General features: G+C 40.0%; 1 protein-coding gene across 3 annotated transcripts in view; it reads left to right on the top strand.

Annotated features, from left to right (window-relative positions):
- efcab7 (EF-hand calcium binding domain 7) overlaps positions 1–25774 on the top strand; it is a 93505-nt gene that overhangs the window by 45964 nt on the left and 21767 nt on the right. For all 3 annotated transcript variants that reach the window (XM_080195626.1, XM_080195624.1, XM_080195627.1), the window contains exons 7-10: positions 5345–5486; positions 8102–8211; positions 13643–13797; positions 15223–15356. In XM_080195626.1, the coding sequence (XP_080051752.1) occupies positions 5345–5486; positions 8102–8211; positions 13643–13797; positions 15223–15356 (541 nt within the window). The remainder of the gene's footprint in view (positions 1–5344; positions 5487–8101; positions 8212–13642; positions 13798–15222; positions 15357–25774) is intronic.

The raw sequence follows: 25774 nt of genomic DNA, 5'->3' as shown, positions 1-25774 counted from the left end.
TGCAAGTACCAGGCAATGACCATCTCCAACAAGAGAGGATCTAACCATTAGCCCTTGACATTCAATGGCATTACCATAGCTGAATCCCTCACCATCAACATCCTGGAGGTTACCGTTGACCAGAAACTGAACTGGACTAGCTAGCACTCAAGGTCCAGTACCATCCAGGACAAAGCAACCTGCTTGATTGCTACCTGCTTCCACAATCATTCAATCCCTGCACCACTGACAAAGAATGATGCTGTGTGTACCACCACAGATGTACTGCAGGAATTCACCAAGGTCCCTTAGGCAGCACGTTCCAAACCCACGACCACTGCCACCTAAAAGGATAAGAGCAGCAGATATCTGGGAATACCATCACCTGGAGCTTCTCCTCCAAGCCCCTCAGCATCCTCATTTGGTATTTATTATCATTCTTTTATTTTGCTGGGTCAAAATGCTGCAGTTCCCTCCCTAACAGCACTGTGGGTGTACCTACATCTGAGACACTGCAGCAGTTCAAAAACACCTCCTAAAGGGCAACTCATTGGATAATAAAGGCTGGCCTAGCCAGCAATGCCTTTCTCCCATAAATGATTTTTTAAAAATTCCCTACTTTCCAACTGAAAATCACAGAATTGTTGCAGCATAGAAGGTGGTTCTGTCTGCGCTGGCTCTCCAAATGAGCATTCCCCTACCTTATCCCCATAATCCTGAGTTGGCTCTCCAAATGAGCATTCCTTCACCTTCTCCCTATAACCCTGTGCCAGCTTTCCGATTGAGCATTCCCGCACCTTCTCTGATGCACGGTTTTCCTTTTTGGATAATAATCTAATTCTCCTTGAAGGCCTTGACTTGTCTCCACTACATTCAGGCAGCTCCTTCCAGATCTTAACCACTTGCTGCATGAAAAGATCTCACCTTTCACTTGCTTTTTTTGTCAATTACTGTAAATCTGAGCCCTATCATTCTCAATCCTTCCAGCGATGGAACAGATTTGTCCTTTCTGCTCTGTTGGAATCCTTCATTATTTTGATATACCTGTCAAATCTCTTCTCAACCTTCTCTTCTCCGAGGAGAACAGTCCCAACTTTTTCCAATCAGTTTACATGACTGAAGTTCCTCATCCCTGGAACAATTCCCATGAATCATTTTTGTACTCTCTCTAATGCATTCACATCTTTCCTAAGGTGTACTACTGAGAATTGGATGCAATAGTCCTGTAATGGCCAAACCAGTGCTTTGTACAAATTTAACATAACTAACTTGCATTTCTACTCTCTGTCCCTTTTAATAAAGCCCAGGATACTGTATGCTTCATTAATGCTCTCTCAACCTGTCCTGCCACCTTTAATAATTTACGCACATATACACCCAGGTCCCTTTACTCCTGCACCTTCTTTAGAAGTGTATGCTTTATTTTATATTGTCTCTGAGTTCTTGCTACCTAAGTAAGTCACTTCACCTTCCTCTGTATTAAATTTTGTCTTCCCTTTATCTGCCCATTTATTGTGCTTCCAAGTTTTGTATCATTCACAAATTTTGAAATTGTGTCAGATACAACAATAATATCAGGAAGAGCAAGAGTCCCTTGGAGAATTCCCCTACAAGTCTTCATCCCAATCCGGAAAAAATCCATTATCCATAACTCTGTTTCCTATACCACAACCAATTTTGTATCCATGTTGCTACTGTTCCTCTTATCCTAAGAGTTCTTTATCTATTAGAACTGAAGATTTCGGAGACCCTTGACACCCTTTTTTCCATACATACGCTACTACATTGAGCATCAAAACTGGAAATAATGTAGTGTTATTATCAAACGCAACATGGTGTTTGGCAGCCATCTTTGAAAATAGCTCAGGTTATCTTTTCAACTATTTTGTTCCTTTTAATTGCACAGGCAAACAATCAAATTCATAAACGCAAGTTAGAAGTACAGTAAAGTTACATAGTGTCCATGTCCAGGGTTACTTAGTGTCAATGTTAATTAACATTGGTGCATTGAATGTGTTAGCAAGGCAGTATCTGCATGAGTGGCATTATGAGCGATTATTAATGAGTTATTGAGAATATCTCTGCAGAGCCAAGTGAACAAATGTTTGGGAGTACTTTGAGTTTATCCAACACTTACACAATCTCTTAAAGGAAATAGGCAAGGCTTGAATCTTTTTATGCCATCAGGTAACTTAATTATGTGTTTGTTAAAAAAAAGTACAGTGTTAGGAAAAAGCCTCTTCAGGAAGTAGTGGAGTGTCACAAAATAAAGATATTTTACCATTATTGTACACTGATGGTATGATTCCCATTTTGGTGCTGTTGCTGCTTGGAGGGAACAAACAAAGACCAAGCACACCCTCATGTGGTTGAAGGGAGAGGACAGGCTGCTAGAATGCAACTCAACAAAATATTTATTGTCCAATTAGCCTATGTTTCTTTTATGTGATGTGGCTTCAGTCTGACAGTAGTTGCCTCATGCCCACTCAAGGCAGTTGGTCTGTGGCGAAGAGATCTGGAAATGTTTCAAAATAGTACAATATCCTAAACTAGTATAAACCAAGAGATCATGTCCTCACAAAAAAAGACACTCCCAAAAGAAGTATTGTTTCTGGTTATTATTACTGCTGATGTTTCTGAAAATATTTCTTAACACCAATTAAATCGATCTGAAGTATAAACACCTTAATGCCATGAATTCATTTTGCTCCAACAGGCGTGGGATATACCATTGTATTAAGTTCTGTCTAAGTGTAATTTTTGTCATAAATTCATTGGTTGCGTCGTAATCATGAAGATAAATAACTTTTTGATGAACAATGCGACTGGCATACTCTCCCTGCAGAGGTGGCATGATGAGCTGTTATTAATGGGTTATTGAAAATACCTCTCCAGGCCAAATGAACAGCAAGTTAGGGAAGTTAGACTTGTCCTGCCTGTACATGCTAACCGCATAACCAGTAAAACATCTGGTTGCATTTTGTTTATATGAGCATATATTTTGAGTTGTAAATTAAATTTGTTTTTACAGATTTAAAGACTGTTTAGTTTAAAAATTGCATCCATCAGATTTAATAACAAAAGTTTTTTCTCAAACATTTGTAAAAATAGATTCATAACAGTTCAAATTTGACATTGCAAAGTATAATACAGTTTCTTTCAATTTTGTATATGTCACTCTGAGGTCCCACACCACACTTACAAGTTACATTTACAATACTGCATTTCATGTCAAATTTGCAGCCTGGGAATTTAACAAGATTCTGGTCCCTTGGCGTATTATCGTAGCAGGGCTCAGTGGCCTTTTCTTCATTGAGCCTTTTTGATGGCTGTCCCAAGCTTTAGTGCATCTCTCAGTATGTATTTCTGGACCTTGGAATGTGCCAGTATGGACAACTTTGTGCGCTGGAAGATGAACAATTTTCGGGCAGATCAAAGAGCAACTTCCACCGAGTTGATGGTTGTGCAGCAGCTATTGATGTCTATCTCAATGCCTATGCCTGCGAACAGCCCGTATACTTCAGAGCCTTGTGTTACAGAGCTGCCTGGGATGAAAACTGCTGCATTTCTTCCCACACCTTTGCAAAGGCACAAGGAGGTGAATAATGGTTTCTTCTCCGCTTCAGTTATCTGAAGGACTGTGTGTGTTGGGCTTAATACCAGATCTCCAATAGCAGGCCGGGATTTTCCAACCCTTACTGCCAACAGGATCTTCCAGTCCTGCAAAAAGCAACCTCCATAGTTGGCCAGGGAGCAACACAATTAGCTATTGACTTTGGTAGAATGAGAAGATCCCACCAGTGGCCAATGGTGAGCTGCCTCCACAATTGGAAACATGCTTTGGGGAGCTGGGGGTTGGTGTAGTGGGAAATACCAGCCACTGTGTCACTGGCATCTAGATTCATGTCTTTTTACCTCCGTACACTGAATTCCCCATCTCATGCTGTCTCAAGAGGCTGTTGAATAGAGGCCAATGTACACCTGATTAGATCAAAGTGCTATTGGTGGGGGAAGGAGATGACCCATTGCATTTATTGGTGCATGGCACATTATAACAAAACAGGCTGTAAATAATGGGCAGTATTGTACAGTCCCATAGTGGAGAGGCAAGGCTGTAAAATGCAGCATACCATTCAAAAGTCCCTTGGCTTGTCAAAACGATAAAATTCTGTCCTATGTATTTTTGAAAAGAAGAAAACAACCTCAATTCCAGTGAAAGATATAGTGCCTTAAACCAATTTATTTTGTCATTAATTGATCCCATTCCACACTTGGTGTCAAGAATATGTAAATTTACAATCCACAAGTTGCCAATCAGTTATGTAAAATTGAACAACTTGGACAGAAGATTTATTATGTAAGAACATAAGAACATAAGAAATAGGAGCAGGAGTAGGCCATCTAGCCTTTCGAGCCTGCCCCTCCATTCAATAAGATCATGGCTGATCTGAAGTGGATCAGTTCCACTTTCCCGCTTTCTCCCCATAACCCTTAATTCCCTTGTCTACCAAAAACCTATCTACCTGTGACTTAAATATATTTAGCGAGGTAACCACCACTTCAACGGGCAGAGAATTCCAGAGATTCACCACCCTTTGAGTGAAGAAGTTCCTCCTCAACTCTGATCTAAACTGCCCCCTCTTATGTTGAGGCTGTGCCCTCTAGTCCCGCTATCCTTTCTAAGTGGGAAGAATCTCTCTACCTCTACCCTATCCATCCCCTTCATTATCTTATACATCTCTATAATATCCCCCCTCATCCTTCTAAACTTCAACGAGTACAGACCTAGTCTATTTAGTCTCTCTTCATAATCCAACCCCATCATCTCCAGTATCAGCCTAGTGAACCTCCTCTGCACTTCCTCCAAGGCCAATATATCCTTCCGCAAGTGCAGCGACCAAAACTGCACACAGTACTCCAGCTGCGGCCTCACCAGTACCCTGTACAGTTGCAGCAAGACCTCCCTACTTTTATATTCTATCCCCCTCGCTATAAAGGCCAACATTCCATTTGCCTCCTTGATCACCTGCTGCACCTGCAGACTGGGTTTTTGCGACTCATGCACAAGGACCCCCAGGTCCCTCTGCACCGTAGCATGCTGCAGCTTTTCACCTTTTAAATAATAATCCCTCCTACTATTATTTCTACCAAAGTGGCAGAAATGCTAAGCGTAGGCATTTGGAAGATTTTTCAAGGCCTAAATTGCTAATCCTACCAATGAATAATATTTCCAAGTTTCCATTTTGCATCTTAATGTATCCAGAAGTAAACTGTCAGTTTGTTGTCTCTCTGTGTAACTGAATGAACATTAATAAATCAACAAGTTCTCAGTTTTCTTCCCTTTATATGTGTTCTTTCCTTCTAGAATTGGCAACATGCTTGGTCAAAGGGATGCTTTTTCCTGGAGGAAGATGGTGAAATTGTCAGTCATCGGTATAGGTTGGAATTGCATCAAACAACAGATGTTTTTCTTACTATCAGACCATTAAACCTCAGCCAAACTGAAGGTATAGTCTGCCAATTGTTCTGCAACACCTTAACAACTGTGGTTCAACAACTTTAATACTGAAAATGATCCAAGCTAGGTCGAGGTTTGTTATACGCCACCTTGTCAACGTGAGAAAAGGGGCAGTTTGTTTTGTGAAGTGATGTAATCAGAGCAATATTCCCACTCTAATCAAAGATATCCCAATCAAAATGCTACACATGTTGCAAATCCTAAATAAAAACAAAACATGCTGGAAATCCTCAGACACGTGAAGAGAGGTTTCAAGTCAGCAGACGTCTATTTAGACAGGCAAAAGGGGAGTGTTTGTTTTGGTTAATTGACATCTTTATGGGATTTGAATAAGTTATTCCTCTTTTGATTGTTTTTTTTCAATGTCTATATATTTGGAAAAAGTTTAAGAGTGAGCAAATTTATTAGTGAATCTCAGAGATTAGCCAAGTATTCACAATCGGGCAATATGGTGTGGGCACCCTTATTCTCTACCAGCAAAAATTGCTGGTTTCAGAAATGGGGGCCACAATACCAGAATTCGGTCTTGCCCATTATTTAATAAAGATCTCTGAAGTCAACTCTGCAAAAATCTGACGTTGATATATAATGGCCCTATCTAATTGACACGTTTATATGGTTAAAGAGCAGCAATTCCTTTCATAGGAGATTTTTTGATTGGGTGTTTTTTCTTGGTCAGCATTTCAAAAGTCGCCACTGTTACTATATGGTTCATTGGTTCTGCACGTAGTGCATACTGGATGAGTGGGTATGGATAGGAGTATAGAGGTGGTATAGAGATGGCATGGGTGTGACTAGAGCCTCTAACAACATTGAATTCAACTGCGACAAAATTGCAGAGAGCTGAAATGGGCCTTCTAACCAGCTCATTGTGGCACATGTCCACCTCTGTAGCCATAACTGATCTCTTGAACAGTTGGATTTTCCTGATCCGTGCCAGTTCTAAGTCACTGGCCGAGGCCAAAATATGACCCATGATGTTTACCTGAGAGTTAAATTATGGGAATAGAACCAGGAGGAATTGATCAAAATTAGTAAAAGCTAACTTTAGAACTGATTTGGGAAATTCTTCTTTACATGAAGAGTGATCAACATGTAGGATAAACTTGCAGGTGCAGTAGTGGAGGCAAAATCTCTGAAATCACTTACAAAATAATAGAATATTATAATGGGAGCAGGTAGGAATTTCTCTGAATGGACTGAATGACATTTCCAACATTGAACTATCTTGTGATTACACACCACCCAGGAGAACAAAAGACTTTGTGTTTGTGTGAGCTCTGCAATGTCTGTTGCTACCCTACTTGGTAGGAAAATGTATACTTAGAGGAGAACTGATATATTACATCTTTTTACCCTTTCACTGAATTATCTCACTGCCTTCTGTTTGTGCCTCTTGCCTCTTCCTTTTTAAAGAACATAATGTAGGAATGGGAAGAGTCATTTCAGCCCATATATCTCACCTCGCATGTTACGTCAGTGTTCAGACTTCAGACAGGCAGTTTCTTCTCATAATAAAAATTGTGTTCTTTTATCTATCTTATCTCAGGAATAAAAAAATCTGGTTGATTTTTGCCTCTGATTACTATCCAGCAACTTCTAAAGGAAAGTGTGCCTACGTATGAGGATAAAAATATTTTCATTATGTAGAGGGTACAGCAAAATTATAAATATATTTGTAAACATGTTTCTGATTTTTCTGTACCTGGTGTATAGAGAGCAGAGCTTCCCTCTCTCTGATAATCACATTAGGTTACAGAGCTCCATATAGCCAAATGGTTGCCAAAACTCATGTCCTGGCCTCAGACATGAAGAATGGCCATTTAAGTGAGGTAGGGCAAGAGTGCTGATCTCTTGCAAAATGTCAGTCCCTGAAAAAAGGAAACAAAATTATAAACTTGTAACTATTTTAAAAAAACGTAACCACAGCTTCAGTACCTTCACAATGTTATACTGACTATATATTTTATCTTTTTTTGCATTTTACTATTCTCGATGGAAAATGCATGAAATTAATGTATATGTATTATTTAAAAGCATAAAGCAGTGCAGAGCAATACATTTTGTTACCTTTAAAAATGTAGAGTTTTTAATACATATTTTACTAATCCTAAGGAAGTTCCCTTCTGTTTGACAGGTGCAGCCTCACAAATCTTTATAATGGCAGCACATCAATCACTCAGTTCAATCATTCACAATATGAGAAATGTGCATTCTGTAGTTTCATCACTTTTTTATGAATTTAGCCTGATATGGCTGTGGAATTTCAGACAGACTATTTATGATGTGAAATGGAAGCAGACTAATTTTGTCTCATAACTCCCCCGTAAAGTATGTTTAAATGATTCCCCAACCATTTCGAACACCTTATTCATTTTTAAATGTTTTATTCAACATGCCGTAATCCTGGATTATTTGAATTCTAAACAACTCTCTCCAATGCTATACATCTTTATCAGTTTAACAGTTGTAATGTAACATACTTGCAACACAGAATTCCACTAGAAAGGGAAAAAATACTTTTTCTTAATAATATACCTTTTTTGCTGTACATATAACAGCTTTTTAGTCACAGTAGCTTTACGTTTTGTTCCACACGCTCAGAAAAATTATCGCCCTGGATGAATGTGGATACTGCATTATACGTTTTGAGGAATGCTGGTGGCTCTGAAGCTCTGGAGGTCGTGTGTGTCACAGAATTACGGGAAAAGGAGGTCAGAATTGCAAATACACAAATAGACTCCAAATGTGATTTTGTTGATTAGCCTACATATGGATTAATGCATGAATGTGCAGAGAGATCAAGGGTCAATAATTGGTGTGCATTGAGTCCACATTTGTTTTTCACAAGTGAGACTAAAATCATCAAGCAAACCACTCATCAACTGGGCACTTCTCTTCCTGCTCTTTCCTCTAATTTTCCCTTTCGTTGTTGAGTGTTGTTTCCTAGACATCCTTTGGTACTGGCTGCGAGCCGTTTGATGTTGGGTGTCATTGATGTTGCAAAAGCCAAGCCTGGCTTTGTCCTCCCTTGAGATTTGAGACACACTATCAGTGAGGCTTACTGGATATCAATCAAGTAGCATCCTAACTGGTTTTGCCCTTATATCCCCAGAAATTGACAACAGTTTTAGTGCCAATTTTGTCATTTTGGCTCAAATCACAGTTGGGAACCACAGAATTTCCTGATGTACACTTTTTGATTAACCAGCTGAGATATAAGGAGGACTCAACACTTGAATTGAACCTGTGACCATCAGCTATTTACTGTAAAAAAATGAAAGGTATTTTTAACTTCTTACTTGGGGTAATGTTCAGCATTGGCCCTGAATGACTTGATCTGTTAGTGAGGAGGCTGAGGGGTGCTGCTTTTGTCAAGTCAAAAACTGGTTTATATTTTAGAAATATTTATGTGCACACTATTCCAAAACCAACACAAGTGACAAAACTAGAAAAATTGTTAATGACATTTGAGATTAGAAAGAGCAGAAGTTTTGGAGAAATATATAATGAACAAATCAAACAGAAGCATAGAATCCCTGCAGTGCAGAAGGAAGCATCCAGCTCTTCAGGTTTCCTCTCAGAAAGAGCATCCCACACAAGTCCTCCCCTCCACCCTATCCCCATAACCCCATGCATTTACCATTGCTTATCCACCTTAACCTACACATTTTTGGACGTTAAAGGGTAATTTAGCATGGCCAATCTACCTAACCTGCAATATTTGAACCGAAGCACCTGGAAAGCCCCACACAGACATGGGGGCATGCAAACTCCACACCAAAGGCCAGGATCGAATCCAGTTTCCTGGTGCTGTGAGGCAGCAGTGCTAACCACTGTGCCACCGTGCCATCCTCCATGTGAATAATGAGAAAACTTCAAAAATCCTGGAGGCAATTTTGACCCCATAGTCTTCATCTGCGGGAATTGCTGCACGTGCTCAAAACCCAGAAAGTGCAATTCGCAATGGTGAGTTTGCAACTTCTGATCTTCCCAGCTCCTCACTGATGGAGTGGCATAAAACATGCCACGGGACCACAGAAAGCTCATTTTAATACTCATTAATTGTCATTAATAGTCATTAGTAAGCACTCTCTCCGGGGCTTCCCTCCCCTCATCTGATTCAGCGTCACGCTGGCAACATTTACAACAGCTCTACAGAAGCATGAATCTGATGCCTTCAACTCAGAGGGTAAATTCAGAGATGAGCGCTCAGGCAGCCAGTATCCCCTGGGGTGTTCACTGCACAGGGGGCACCAGAGAAGATGCGGGGGACACAATTGTAACTTGCAGCTGAGGATTGGGGTCCCACAATTGCTATATATAGGGAAGTGGCCCACAGGGTTCACTTGCAGGCCTCATTTTCTCTTCATGTCGGGGCACGCCGTTCTGTAAAGGGATTGTGAAGGCTGGTATGCAGGCAACGTTTCCAGTTTCCTCCTTCCTGGGTTCTTATCCATATCACAGCTGATGGAGTGCCCTTCCTTAGTGGGGTTTGGCCATAAGGTGGGAGGGCTTGAAATCAAGAGACTCAGCACTGGGGGTGATTGTGAGTTATCCAGGTGCGGTTCCATGAGAGGCTGGGCTGTCAGGGAAGAGTAGGGGAATCAGGGATGGACTGCATTTCCCCTCATGCAACCTGTACGGCTTCGCACTTGTTGGAGGATGAGTGCAGTGTGATTGGAACCCACACTCAGGCAGCAGTGAGGACAAAGGGCAGAGGCTGCCCCGAAGGCCAAAACCAATTGTCAGGGGTATTTACGTGCAATGGTAGATCTCAATGGGTCATGGAAGGCTGTTCAACTCTGCACCTCTTGTGACTTGGGAGAAACAGGGTGCTCTCCAAGAATAAGCTGGATGTGCTAATTGCTGGCCTCACGCTTCAGTTACGCCTTGTCTGCCACAAAAGGAATACACTTAACTGAGCAGCCACCTCAGCCTCCCTTCACTTTTGCGGCCAAAAGCACTGCCTTCACAGTGAGTCAGGCATTAAGCTAACACTCCCAGTAAGGCTACAATGTTGCACAGATAACATTGATGTGCCCCGCTATGCAAGGTGTGATGGTGATGTCTATCATCACCCAACCCAATCAAGGTCATGACAGCATGCATTAGCGAGACGCCCTTTCAGGATGCAAACACTGGTCATATGCAGCTACTCAGGCCCTGCCTCTTCTTTCCAGGGTGAATCCCACTGAAGCAGTCTGTGATGCACCGAGTGTCGGAGACTCAATCTGGAAATCACACAAAAAAAACATCAGGATTTACTCCCATTTTCCCGCACATTGACGAATTCAAATTTTTTGGGAGAATCTCGCCACAGTGTCAAAAATACAATGCCACAAAAGGTTTTATAACTATCATTAAGATCATAAACCCACCAAAACATGGAATTTTCCATTTACTTTATATTCACGGCTTGTAAACCCGATCCAGTTATTTATTTCTTCTGTGCTCCTTTAAATGTGCTGCAGGCATGACATCTTCATTTTTATTTTGTTATCGCTGTGACCGTATTTCTTGTTTAGCGGAGGCAGTGGCACAATGGTACTGTCACTGAACTACTAATCCAGAGACCCAGACAAAGATTTGGGGACTTGGGTTGAAATCCTACCAGGGCAAATGTGGAATTTCATAAAAATCTAATGAAGACCATGAAACCATTGTCATTGTCGTAAAAATCCATCTGGGTCACTAATGTCCTTTAGGGAAGGAAATCTGCCATCCTTATCTGGTCTGGCCTACATGTGACATGGAGTTGACTCTCAAATACCTTCTGAAATGAAGGGCAGTTAGGGATGGGCAATAAATGCTAGCCTAGCTGTGACACTCGCGTCCTGTAAAATTAATTTTTAAAAATGAGTTCATCTATACTAGCTTAAATAAAGCATAAGATTTTACCCTTTTTCCCATGTGAAGTTTAACAACAGATTAAATAATCTTTTGTTTTCTATTAAACATTAAGTGTTTCTTAAGCCAACCTAAAATATTGGAGCATTCTCTGACTGTATTTCATGCATTTTAAATATTTTATATTTAAGAACAGATGAAGATAGAAGTCACAAAGAAGTATTTCTGATACATTTTCTTAATATGAACTTGGGCATAGTGGGTCATCTTAACTGCTAGCTATTGAATGCCATGGCATTAAGCAAGTAAAATGGTAGGGGGAGGGGTGGGTTCTGAAAGCAGTAAATACTCTACATTTTAGTGAAATATTACAGGGTGACTAAAAGCATGCCAGAGACATCAATAACTTCCAACACCCAATTTCGTGTTAGGCCACCAACCATATCTGTTACTTACTATAAAAATATTTGAAAGAATGAAGAGATTAACCCCATGTCAACAGGAAGCCAGTTGCAGAGATGTGCCATTTGCTACAAGGGGGCCTGCAGTCAACTAAACCAATGGAAAGGACAAGATAAACAATTACCTCAATTTTTCTGCCTCTGACTTCTAGCAGGCAGCATCAGACTTTTACTTCCCACACATGTATCAAATAAGCGACTAACGCATTGAAAAACTTGGCCTTTGCTTTTGAGTAGCAAGAGCAGCATTGCACAGCTGACCATTGCCCTACACCAGCCGTTTTTCCCAAAGCAGAGGTATCATTGGCAGCTATGTGGCATTCAATCAGTACATTCCTACTCTGCGGGCAGCTTTTCTCACCTTTGTAGTCTTACTCATCCCATACGACAGGTTGGACACCTAGAATTTGGTACCATTGAGACTGGGACCATACCAGATTTTCCTGGACTTTGAACAGTAAAATCAGATAGCCTATACTAGGCCAAATTCAATAAATAAAAGAGACATAAAACAAAGTATGAAAAAGCATAATAATATCTACCTCTTTCTGTATCTTTAACTTGTAAATGGTGAAGGTATTTTGAAGGTCAAGATTATGAGGGGCATGGACAGAGTGGATAGTCAGAAGCTTTTTCCCTGGGTGGAAGAATCAATTAATAGGGGGCTTAGGTTTAAGGTGAGCGGGGCAAAGTTTAAAGGAGATGTACGAGGCAAGCTTTTTACACGGAGGGTGGTAGGTGTCTGGAATTCGCTGCCGGGGGAGGTAGTGGAAACGGATACGGTAGTGACTTTTAAGGGACATCTTGACAAATACATGAATAGGATGGGAATGGAGGGATATGGTCCCTGGAAGGCTAGAGGGTTTTAGTTCAGTCAGGCAGCATTGTCGGTGCAGGCTTGGAGGGCCGAAGGCCTGCTCTTGTGCTGTAATTTTCTTTGTTCTTTGTTCATCGTATTCAACAATAGCACTAACAGTGTACGGGCAGGGGTCTGGAAATTCAGGCTGGATTAGTTCGTCAGGCCAGGCCAGGTGGGGTTGAGGGTCATTTGGGTTACATCAGAGCACAGGTGTGCCATCGAGAACTAGGACTTCGCCAAATTGTCCCAATAGTTTAGCAGTAAGTCTGAATTTCATTTAACTGAATGTTAAATAGAATATTTTCAAAAACAAAAATGTCTGGTTTTCAGACAATTCTGGTTTCTGGATAACAGGATTTTGAATGTCCAATCTGTAAGTCCAAGTTCAGAACTTGTAGGGATGCAAGATAATGGTTTCATCCAGCCTTTGCAGGCTCCAAAATGATGCTGTGAGGGCGATCTGTCTGTGGCAGAAAGAAAAATGGTTTCAGAGAGGAAATGTGTCGACATATATAAACTTCAATGAACAACATAAAGGGAGGTGAGGCTTGCATTTCCTTGAACACCCAGATTAAGCATGTTGTAGCTTTTCTTTTACAGCATTAATGATTTGCCTTAGCCCAGCCTTGAAGGTCATTTCTAACTGCTACATACCACCAATTCTTCCAGTGGAGTTGCCCATGTGTTCTGAATTTGCACTTCTGTTGAGTTGGAGTCTGAATTGAATTTCATTTAAGTTTGTATCAGTTTGGATCTCTACCTTGGGCTTAGAGAAGATGCATTAAACTCATCAAGCAAATCTGGATTTAAATTCAGATCCCATGGGAGTGTGAACACTTTGTGTGCTACCTGGTACCACATTTTAATGTTCAAAACAAAATCCGCAAAGTAAAGCAAAATTATTCAACATTAGATTTAAATGATTTCCAGAAGAGTGATTAAAACAATTAATGTCTGTTAACCTTCATATAACAGAAGTTTGGGTGGAAAGGAGAGCTTCAATCTGGAGTTTATCAACTCCTCCCATTCACTACTGGCTGCAGACTAAAGAAAAGGAAGAAATCAGTGACACGAGAGGCCAGGCTGATCCACAGGGAAGATGGAAGCCTCACACTTAGCAAAGAATTCAGGTGCGTTTTATTTTAAAAAGCAGAAACTTGAAATAGCTGTTTTAATTTCAATCTGATCCTGTGCCTGAAATGAATTGCCAATGCTAGGAATTGGAAAAACAATGCAAACAAGCAGTAGACCACTTGGCATATGAAGTGGAAGTAGGCTTATGGTTTGGTGTGACACCCAACCAGAATATCATAGTCTTGCTGGAGAAGTCAATTTATACTATTTGGAAAGGTATGTATTGAGGTGCCTAAGAATGCAGAGCTGAGAGAAGAAGAGTCAGATGAGGGCAAGAGTTTAGATGTACCATATATAAGAACATAAGAAATAGGAGCAGGAGTAGGCCATCTAGCCCTTCGAGCCTGCCCCGCCATTCAATAAGATCATGGCTGATCTGTCGCTGCTCAGTTCCACTTTCCCGCTTTCTCCCCATAACCCTTAATCCCCTCTCTTATCAAAAACCCATCAACCCGCGTCTTAAAAATATTTAGCGAGGCAGCCTCCACCACTTCAACGGGCAGAGAATTCCAGAGATTCACCACCCTTTGAGTGAAGAAGTTCCTCCTCAACTCCGTTCTAAACTGCCCCCCTTTTATCTTGAGGCTGTGCCCCCTAGTCCTACTGTCTTTTTTGAGCGGGAAGAGTCTCTCCACCTCTATCCTATCCATCCCATTCATCATCTTATACGTCTCAATGAGATCTCCCCTCATTCTTCTAAACTCTAACGAGTACAAGCCCAGTTTATTCAGCCTCTCCTCTTAGCTCAACCCCCTCAACTCCGGTATCAGCCTAGTAAACCTCCTCTGCACTCCCTCCAAGGCCAAGATACCTTTGCGCAGGTGCGGCGCCCAAAACTGCACACAGTACTCCAGCTGCGGCCTCACCAATGCCCTATACAGCTGCAGCAAGACCTCCCTACTTTTATATTCAATCCCCCTCGCTATGAAGGCCAGCATCCCATTTGCCTTCCTGACCACCTGCTGCACCTGCAAGCTGGGTTTTTGTGACTCATGCACAAGGACTCCGAGGTCCCTCTGCACCGTCACCTGCTGCAGTTTTTCACCCCGTAAGATATGTTTTTACAAAGAACTTAACAGTTTTTAAAAGGTGGGAATGAAATGTTTTGTATATATTTGTGTATGCACATTCAAATCAGTGGATAATACTGCAGTAGTAATGTTTGGTATTCTTAACTTGCTCTTGACATGTACTGCAATTCTCTCAACTGCTGCAGAAAACACATCTCTATCGCATTTTATTTCTTCTGACTAACAATACGAATGGAGAAAAAGAGCAATTTTTTAAACTATGTCATCTGACAATATGCTTTTCTCAGCATTTTCCGTTTTTTAATTACAAGGTATAAGCAGGTAACTTATATCTTTTCTGTATTCTGATGATCCAACCTGTCCATTCAGACTATCTTTTCACTTTAATAGGGCTGCTCTGTCTGACATATTTGAAGTCATTGATTTAGATGGCAATGGATTACTGAGCTTTGAAGAGTATAATTTCTTTGAGTTGAGGACAAGTGGAGAGAAATGCGACAGAGAGGCCTGGGCTGTGTGCCGAGGTAAAGTATTTAGCCTTTAGTAATTCCCACTTTTTTTTAAAGCAAATGCCTAAGATTATATTGATGGTTAATATGTGCTAGTCATTCAGTGTTGATGGATTTGAACATCTGAGCAGAGAAATTCAAAAAAAATCTGTGGAGCATTAGGAAAAGTCACACAGAACATTTTCAATTAGAAGGTAGTAGAATTTTGAAGTAAGTTTACAGGAAAAGATCATTGAAGCAGCAGGCTTAAGAGATAAATAGATTTTGAAAAGAGTAAGGATTGAGAGACACAAGAGAATAGAGGGGATAACTCTCAAAGCGATGGCTTTTGGGATAAAAATGCATGGTTTTTTCTCCTAAAAATTCTTGTGTTTGTGTTCATCACAAGTTCTCCAGATAATATAAATATGAACACATGTTGGAAGTGCATTAAAACTATTGTTCATCGGAAAGGCTGGGTGTTACGCTAGTCAATCAAAAGTATTAAAGCATCAATTTGCTATTAGGAAGAGGAAGGACCAGTAAGCCGCCTTTACCTAGAAATGGCTGCTTTCAGTATAACATCAAGAGAAGTTCAGGGCATGCTCATCTTTAAATTTGGCCTTGAGAGAAATAGGCCAAATTAATGGTTGCGTGTGTGCTATGAAGTGAGCTGCATATTTTGAGGGCTTAGAGACATCAGTAAACATGTAGGCATCTCCCAGATATAATATTTAAATTCAGTAGAAGATATTGTCCCTTTACCATATTAAATGCTGATATTTACTTTTGTAGATGGATTATTTTTTATCTTTTATACCTCCAAAATAATTTCTGGAAATTTTGAAGAATGCATTTAACTATACTTTCACTGGAAGGAAATATTTATGGTATTTAAACATTACAGAATTTAAACAAAGACAGGCTTTTAGTTTATCCAAAGGATGAAGGATATTTCTGAGAGCTGCAGGCAGCTGAAGCAAAATGGCACGAGACAACAGCTATTTTTAAAAGTGTTTGCTCAACGGTTATCTTTAGTATATAAAGTGGTAATTTCTGCAGCTTGGTCTGCAATGTAAGGTCTCTGTGGCAGTGCTGCACACATTCTTGCAACCATTGGATTTTTTTTGATATTTACAATTTCTAGGAATTTCTGAAACTTTCTTCAAATATGACTGTAACGAGCAAAACACTTAAATTGTGATCACCTTATGGTTGCATAAAAAGGGCACAATCGGATTAAAGGTGTGATGAGTTAGAGACTAGTACCTGTTTAAAATAACACAATGCTGTAAACCCTTGCCGAGATGCAGGATTCACATTGTTATCTAGCCAGGAAAATTGGAGATCTAAGAATGCATGAGACAGTTGACTTCTTATCATTAGAAAACTTTTAAATGGTATCCACTGGTTTGCCTGACTATCTTTTTTTACTTCACTCTGCATCACTACAATTATAATACAGTGGGTGTGAAGCTGTAATAGTGTGTGAATGTTTCCTTGAATGATGAGTTTCCTGGGCAGTTTGATAAATATTATTTCATTAATTTGAACATATTGCATTAAGGTAAATGTCCTTTCTTAGTGACTCCCAAGACATCTCTAAGGAAAGTGACAAATCTGCTATCAGGTAGAAGGGATTTTGGGCACTAGCAATTGCTACAGTCTGTGTTTAGGGTAAGTGATTTAATGTGGTATGACATCCCTAGACAAATCATGGCAGATTTCTACACCTACTGTGAATAATGTGATTTGATGGCTGAGTACTTTGCATTAAAAATGTTGAAGGCAGTGAAAATGCAAGTATCTAAGATGTAACAAATCACTTTCCTCACCCATAATCTATTGCAGCATATACATTGTCCAGTATAAAGCTAGGGGAGAGAACAGCATAGGGGAGAAATTATTCACCTTCGTGCAAAATGCAAATGCATTTCTCATCCCACAGATTTCCAAGTGGTCCAAAGCACAGGTAATCATTGTAAATCACTTAAAGAAATAAACAGGTAAATCGTAGGGATTGGGAACCTAAATTAAACCTCAGTAAACAAGATAATTAAAGATGGGTTGTTCAACCCATCTTCAATCATTCATCCAGTTATACCCATTTCAGCATCCAGTTATTGCTTAAAATGTCCCAGGTTTTTGATTCCACTATTTTTTTTCTTGGAAGCTGGTCTATATGTTCTTTATATGAAGAACAATTTCTTGACATCAGTCCCAGATTTACCTTTTACTTGTTTAAACTCACGCCCTTGGCTTAACCTGATAATTTAGTTAACAGGCAGAGTGGCACTGTGCTTAGCACTGCTGCCTCCCAGTGTCAGGGATCCGGGTTCAGTTCCAGTTTTGGGTGATTGTGATTGCACATTCTCCCTGTGTCTGCATGTGTTCCCTCCAGGTGCTCCGGTTTCCTCCCACAGTCCAGAGATGTGCGGGTTAGGTTGATTGGCCATGTTAAATTGCCCCTTCGTATTAGGGGGACTAGCTTGGGTAAATAAGTGGGGTGATGAGGATAGGACCTGGGTGGAATTGAGATCAGTACAGGCTCGATGGACCGAATGGCCTCCTTCTGCACTGTAGGAATTCTATGAAATATTTCGCAATTAACGTTCCTTCACTGAACTCAGAAAACTTAAAGAACAGCAAGATCCCAAGTTTATTTAGACTTTATCATTCTAAATCAGGTCTTTTTGTTTTGAACCCAAAGATAATTTTAGTCACTTCATTTCTAATATTTATCATTGATAATAGAAAATTTTTTATTAGCAATTCATATTCATAAAACAACAAAAGATAACAAGAGAAAATCCTTGAATTATACATTGTCATTCAGTGTTTAAAAGAGAAGCACCAGATGAATCTTTTAATCAATTCTGATCAAAGACTACACTGAATGTTAAGCAATATTTCTTTTCTCTTATACTTGAAGTGGAGAACTGCTTTTCCAAAAAATGTTTATCAGGCAGTTTCTCATTATTTTCAAACTAACTTCAATGAACTATTTATACAAGCAATGAAGTAAATTTCATCTAAATACAGTACCATTAAAATTAATGCCCAAATGTTGTCTTCTCTTTCATAGTAAAATCCTCAGTTCCATCCTTAACTTAAATAAAAGCGAAATATTGCGGATACTGGAATCTGAAACAAAAACAGAAAATGCTGGAAAATCTCAGCAGGTCATTCAGAATCTGTGAGGAGAAAATAGAGTCAACACTTCGAGTCCAGATGACCTTTTGTCAGAGCTCTGAAGAAGGGACATCTAGACTCGAAATATTGGTTCTATTCTTTCCCCATAGAGGCTGTCAGGCCGGCTGAGATCTTCCAGCAATTCCTGTTTCCACTCTTAACTTCCCTGATAATGAATCCGTGTCCATATGCACATTGTTCAGGCTTAAGCCGATAAGTGGTAAGTGAATATTCATGATCCAAAGCAAGGCAAAGATCATCCACAAGGAAAGAATCTAACCATCTCCTCGCGACATTCAACAATTTCATCATTACTGAACCCCACCATTAGTGCCCTAGGTGGTTCCCATTGACCAGAAGCTTAACTGGACTAGCTACATAAATACTGTGGCTGAAAGAGCAGGTCAGGAGATTCAAAATTCACATCGAGGTATATTAAAATACTTTAGAAAGCATGTTGTTGGATTTTGGCCCAGTGAGAGCAAAGAACGCAGTACAGTTTCAAGTCAGGATGGTGTGTGACTTTGGGGTGGAACTTGCAGGTTGTGGTTCCCATACATTGGTTGCTGATACTCCTCTTGATGGTAGGAGTCATGGGTTTGGCAGGTACTGTCAAAGGTGGTTTGGCAAGTTGCTGCAGCACAAATTAGTGGTGGATCGATTGCCGATCAAGCAGGTTACTTTGTCCTGGATGGTGTCAGGCTTCTTGAGTGTTTTAGAACTGCACTCATCCATACAAGTGGAGAGTATTCCATCACAATCCTGACTTAGAATATAAGAATAAGACACAAGGGAATTAATAAGCAAGTAGAACAACAGGGGGAACACTATTTAAAAATTAGGTGTCTCCCATCTTAGAAGCCGACGAAAAGGAATTATTTCACTCAGCTGGTAGTTAGATTTTGGAATTCTCTTCCACAGAGAGCAGTGAAGGCTGGGTCATTGTATATATTCAAGGCTGAGTTCGGCGGATATTTGATTGACAGGAGAGTTAACAGTTAAGTAGAACAGGCAGGAAAGTGGAGTTAAAGCCACAGTCAAATCAGTCATTGTCTTATTAAAAGACACAGCAGGTTCGATGGGCTAAATGGTCTACTACTATTTCTTATAACTGGTGCCTTATAGATGGTGGACAGGCTTTGGGGAGTCAGATGAGTTACTGTATACAGAATTCCCAGCCTCTGACATGCTCTTATAGCCACAGTACTTATTGCTGCTAAAGAGCACTGGCAATGACACCTTCCATTACTTTCCTAATGATTGAGAGCAGACTGATGGTAATTGGTTAGTTTGGATATGTAAGGACAGTAAGTCCCTGTTTTAAGTTGTTTTGATTTAACATTGGTTGGTTAATAGGATCAGTATTCATGTTTAGGAGTTTCGGTTGAACATTGTTTCACACGTGGTGCAGGATTTTCCGGCCTTAAAATCCCATCCTAGGTCCACCGCCTGCACGCTACAATTCCTGCGGCGGGTAGAATGGAAAAATTCCCTTCCCCAGTCTAACGTAGGCTCGCACGACCCAATCGCCGCGACTTTGGAATGGCTCTCCCACTCCCAACCCCCCCCAGTCACTTCAGATTCTCCCTCTCACTAACCCTCCCACTTGTCGACATTCCTGGTCTGTGCCAACTCTTCTGCTATGGCAATCCTGCTTGCAGCCAACCCACCCTCACACCAACCTTCCCATTTGTCAACTCTCCCAATCCCTGACCCAATTTATGTTATGTACATCACCAACAAAAAGGATCCATCAAAAGGTAGCTTTAAGTCCTTAATCAAATTCAATTGGGAGATACATAACCATGTGTGGGGCATTCACCTTAAAAATAATCTTCATTGGCGATTCCACATTCAGCAGATGACATTCAAAGCAAACAGGGTTCTTGGATTTCTGAGGATGGATCTTTATTGCACCAAAAATTATAGTTTACCAAACATTTGTTTGTCCAATCCTGGAGTGTATGGGAAGTTGTGTGTGGGAATCTTACATGGTGAGTGATAGGAATAAGATTGAAGGGATCTGAAGATGCGCTGCACAATTCTGCACAGAGTATTATGGGAAATACATCACTGTCACATCCTTGATCAATGATTTGGAATGAGAATCATGACACCAATGTAGGAAAAAAGTAGACTGACCATGCTCTATACAATATGGAATGGATTGGTGGGAATTGATAGAAACATGTACCTGGTTTCCCCTGGCAATGATGGAACACAAGGTAGCCATCCTCACAAACTACAAAGACCATTTGTTTCCCCAAGGACAATCCCACGATGGAGCAAGCTGTCAAAGCAAATTGTCTCAGCCCCATCACTTTAAATCTGCTGTCTCAGCAGATCATGCCTGATTTAGCTAGCACCACCCTTAGAATGATTGATGGAATATGAATATTAGTTAATGATGCCAACACAATAAAAGCAAAAGAACCTCTCACCAACATTCCCTCTCATCGAACCCACCAGCCACTGCTGATCCTCCTTGGTGCCTCTGAAACCTGTGGTTTACCTCCAAAACCCTGCAACTTGAAGCTGCTCTTGTTCCAAAATTGCTCCTCATGCCTCTCACTGCTCATCTTCTGAGTCCTTGTTCATAGTGAGAGAGACAGGAAATGACAGAGTTGGCGAAATGGAGGATTGTCAAGAGAGAAGATCAGTGGCAAGGGAGAGGGTGGGCAGGCAGAGGGAAGGACTGCGAGAGGGGGAGCAGGATGTGTAATGTGCAGGAGGTTAGGCAAGCATGATCAGTGATGAACTGGAGCAGGAGAGTTAATAAGCTGGTATTAAGTAGAAAGAATTAGCATATTTCTGAATTTATCTTATTTTTATTTTAACAGTTATTTCATTTATGTGTATAGGAATTTAGCCATGTTTGGTATTTCATCTTACTGGATATAAAACTCCAAACTCCTTTGTGTCCAGTTTCTAGCCTTTGTTCCTTTTGCCTTCCACATTCATTTACTAAGTACTAAATCTGAAGCCATTCCTCCAGCACCTTCTCACCTGGCATAACTTCTGTTTCTGTACTCAGTAGTGCAGGGTACTGAGAGTAATCTGAGACTCCTATCTTTGAGGTACTGCTTGTTAACTTCTCTCCTGGTTTCCTAAATTCTGTCAGCAGAACCTTATCCCTCTTCTTACCTATGCCATTCGTACTGAAATAGGTCACAACCTGTAGCTGTTCACCACCCCATCACCACCATACCCCCCCCACACCCCGAAAGGTACTTACACTGACCTTTGTACTGTTGCCCCTCAAGCTTGATGTCTCCACTCTTGCCTAACTTCCTGTGCATTACACATCCTGCTCCCCCTCTTGCTGTCCTTCCCTTTGCCTGCCCACTCTCACTGTTGCCACTGACCCTCCCGCTTGATTATCCTCCCTTTCTCTTACTGTCGTTTCATGTCTCTCTTGCTGTGAGCAAGGACTCAGAAGATGAGCAGTGAGAGGCATGAGAAACAAACTTGGAACAAGAGCAGCTTCAAGTTGCAGGGTTTGCTGATTCAGTAGAGAGTTGCATTGTTCCTCGAACAGTTGACTACATTGCATCATTAGAGAGGATCAATTTCTCCAGAATATTCAGTAAAGCAGTTCAGGACTCAGGAATGGTGTAGAGAATGTGAAGTTAATTTCTCAGTCACAGAGGAACAGAGTGAGACCGATTTGTCATTGTGCCAGGAACTCAAGTCCAAATACAATCCAGTTTCAGTAACAGAAACTCTGAACAGAGTGGTCGTGCAGCACAATAGATCAAGGGACTACTCATAGATGAACAGGTAAACTACAGACAACAGGAGAGATAGTCTTTTTCTGTAATCTATGCCATTAAATGTGGATGGAGGTAATGTTTTTGACCCTGTTTCTTAATCTGTTAATCTATAAACAAATTATCTCAAAACTATTGAAGGGATTTCAATAACGTTTGGTATATGGATGAAATGTGGCCTAAGGAAGAACAGATTAATTTTTAGCAACCATGCAGATCCAAATCTGGATCCTGAAATTTTTTTAAAGGATCCGTTAACATTAGAAGAATGAGGAGGGATCTTATAGAAACATATAAAATTATGAAGGGAATAGATAAAATAAAAGCAGAGAGGTTGTTTCCACTGGCAGGTGAAATCAAATCTAAGGGGCCTAGCCTCAAAATGAGAGCGAGTAGATTTAGGACAGAATTAATGAAGAACTTCTTCATCCAAAGGATTATGAATCTGTTGAATTCCCTGCTCAGTGAAGCAGTTGAGGCTACCTCATTGAATGTTTTTAAGGCAAAGATGGATATATTTTTGAAAAATAAGGAATTGAGGGTTATGGTGAGCAAATGTGTAAGTGGAGCTGAGTCCATGAAAAGATCAGCCATGAGCTGATTGAATGGCAGAGCAGGCTCGAGGGGCCAAATGGCCTACTCCTGCTCCTAGTTTTTATGTTCTTATTTGAACAACAAGGCATTTACCATCAGCCAAGCTTTTAAAGGCATTTATGATATTTGTTTATTTGAGATGAGTGAGCATGCGATGTCATTGTACTCATTGTCATTGTGTTGCCCATAACCCCAAATGCCTAATTTATGTGTAGGTATCCTGCAGAATTTCCATTATGACTGGTGCATGTTCTCATAGTGATTAACTTGGAACAAAGCTGATTAACAGGTATTATGTACACAGCCTTTAATAGATTTAGAAATTACGACTTCAAATCTAAACTCTGTACAAAATACATCAGTGCGTAAGGACAATGTGTGCCAAAGCTAAAGTAGCAAAGATTCATAAATTTGTTACAAATTTTAAAAGAATGTAGCCAGTTCTTTTGAAGGCATTAAAGATTTGTATTAGCCTAGAGCCACGTGGTGTGCTTGGCAGATAAGAATGCTTCTGCAGTCAAGGCACCTGTAGTGTAAATGCCCTCAATTGACCAACAAAATAGATTAATTGATTGGAATACTTTCATTACCTAATCACTAAATGTTGCTAAACTACAAAGTAATTTTTAAATATGGCCTTCTTTGTAATTATCTTACTATTTATCGATGAGCTGTTGGGATAGAGACTTCTGGTTTTTACAACTTTCCTCGAGTATCTCAAGGGTCACATTTCTAACTGATATTTCTTACCTATCTCTGCTTCTGCAGGGTTTGTGCCACGCTCCTGTTTTTGACTGGTCCTTCATGCCAGGCATATCTTTTCAAACATGGCCAAAGGTCAGCAGTTCCCCTATCTTCTATGTTCCAATTTCTTTTGTATATTCCAGCAGAACATTTTCATTTAGCAAGATTCTTACATTGATCAAATTACCCACCATGCACTGCTTCTTGGCCTTTCATGGATCATAAACATATTAAGAAAAAAATACACAAGGGCAATTTGGAATAGGCAACAATTGCTGACCTTGCCAGTGACACTGACATCTCATAAAGCAATTAGAAAAAATGACGCAGTGAGCAATAAATAGTGTGTTAGATGGGGGTAAGGGATATCAAAAGAATTAAATGACAGAGTCAAGAAAAAGCAAGGCTCATGTTCCTAAAATTGGAGTCACGATTCATTGGTATGTATCTGAATGCAAAAGCATTCAAATTAAAACTGGACAGTTAGAAGCATTAAAAGCTATAAAGATACATGATAATGATCCTAAATTTCCTGCAACAGCGATTATATAATATATGCAATATATTTTCCAGTTTTGTGTGTCAATTTTGCTGTTAGCAGCTTACTCCAAATTTCCCTGGATTTCTAATTAAAATATGCCACTGAGAGCATAACTGAATCCGAAGCAGAAAAATCCATTTACTTGTTCATTTCTGTGGAAATTTCAATCTGGAGCATTTGTTTACTTACATGTGACAGAAAATTGCTAAAAAGAATAATAAATATTATGAAAGGAACAAAAATTATTGGAAAAATAAGTATTTCTCTATCATTCACAAACTGCATCATGAGGTTATATGAGCTGTGGATTTTAAGGTTGCTGTAATTTACCCCGATTGACATCAGAAAAGATTTTCAGAAGCAGTGGAGTAAACAATTACCCAAAGAGGCAATCTCAAAGTGTTTCAAGGATTACTCTAGTTTTTTTTCAATTACTGTATCTAGCAGTGCGATAAATAATTTAGCATAAATAACATTTGCATTTGCTGTGTGTTACGTGTCAGAAATGTTGGCTCCATTTTGATTAATTTGATCAAGAGCATTTTGAGTTAAAAATATGAAGGAAAGATTTGTGGAGTCTTGAACATAACTGTATTATTATGATGCCCAGAAGCAATGTTGCAAGTTTTAAATGCATCCCTATGTTAATTTGAAAGGATAATTGTAGTTTTGTTATGGACACGTAACATGGATCAAAACCAATAATTGCAGGATGCAAAATTCAATTTTGGAGAGCAAGATTTCTCGATTGGAAATGAAAATGAATATCAAATGGTGCAGAAAAATGAATACAATACAATAATGATGTGAAACACAATGTGCTTAGACAAAAAGAAGATCCAGAGGGAGATTATTTTGAAGTGAATTTTATCATGCAAGTAATACTGAGCTGTTTGACTCCTATAAGCCAAATTCCCAACAAATTCATTGTAGTCAAGCACTTTATTGTCTGATTCTTATTATTCTGTTATGTTGTGACATGTCAGTAGATACTGGTTAAGTAGATATATTACACTTATTAAGAAAATGGTCAATCGAGTGATGGATGGATGGCTGTAAATTTGATCAATGTAAATAAAAACCAAACTAATGGTACAAAATTGTCCTGTATTACAGGCCACCAAATATTGGAGCTGAAATAGAAACGGAGATTGGCAGATAGTTCGGAGAAATATTGGTCACCTGAGGTGTCCTTTGATGATCTAGAATAAAAGTAATGCATATGATCAAAATGAAAATATGTTTTAACTTGCTCCCTAGATCATTATAGAATCCCTATAGTGCAGAAAGAGGCCATTCAGCCCTGCCAATCGCTCTGATACTAAGGGTTAATTTGCCATGGCCAAGCCACTTAACCTGCACATCTCTGGACATGGGAAGAAACCCATGCAGACACGGGAAGAATGTGCACATGCCCCACACACAGCCAAGGCTGGGATTGAATCTAAGTCCTTGGCGCTTTAAGGCAACAGTATTAACCACTGTGCCACCATGCAAAATATATTTTGAAAAGCTTAAGTCATTGCCCTTATTTGGCAGAATTGCCTCATTATGGGATTTTACGGGACTGCAGGCTGATATTGAAGCCTGAATTGATTGTACTTGGTGGCAAG

The sequence above is a fragment of the Carcharhinus amblyrhynchos genome, chromosome 9, assembly GCF_965287045.1.
Source record: "Carcharhinus amblyrhynchos chromosome 9, sCarAmb.v2.hapA, whole genome shotgun sequence".
Lineage (NCBI taxonomy): Eukaryota > Metazoa > Chordata > Chondrichthyes > Carcharhiniformes > Carcharhinidae > Carcharhinus > Carcharhinus amblyrhynchos.
Note: the sequence above shows the minus strand (reverse complement) of the source record. Positions and strands in the feature narration are given on the sequence as shown.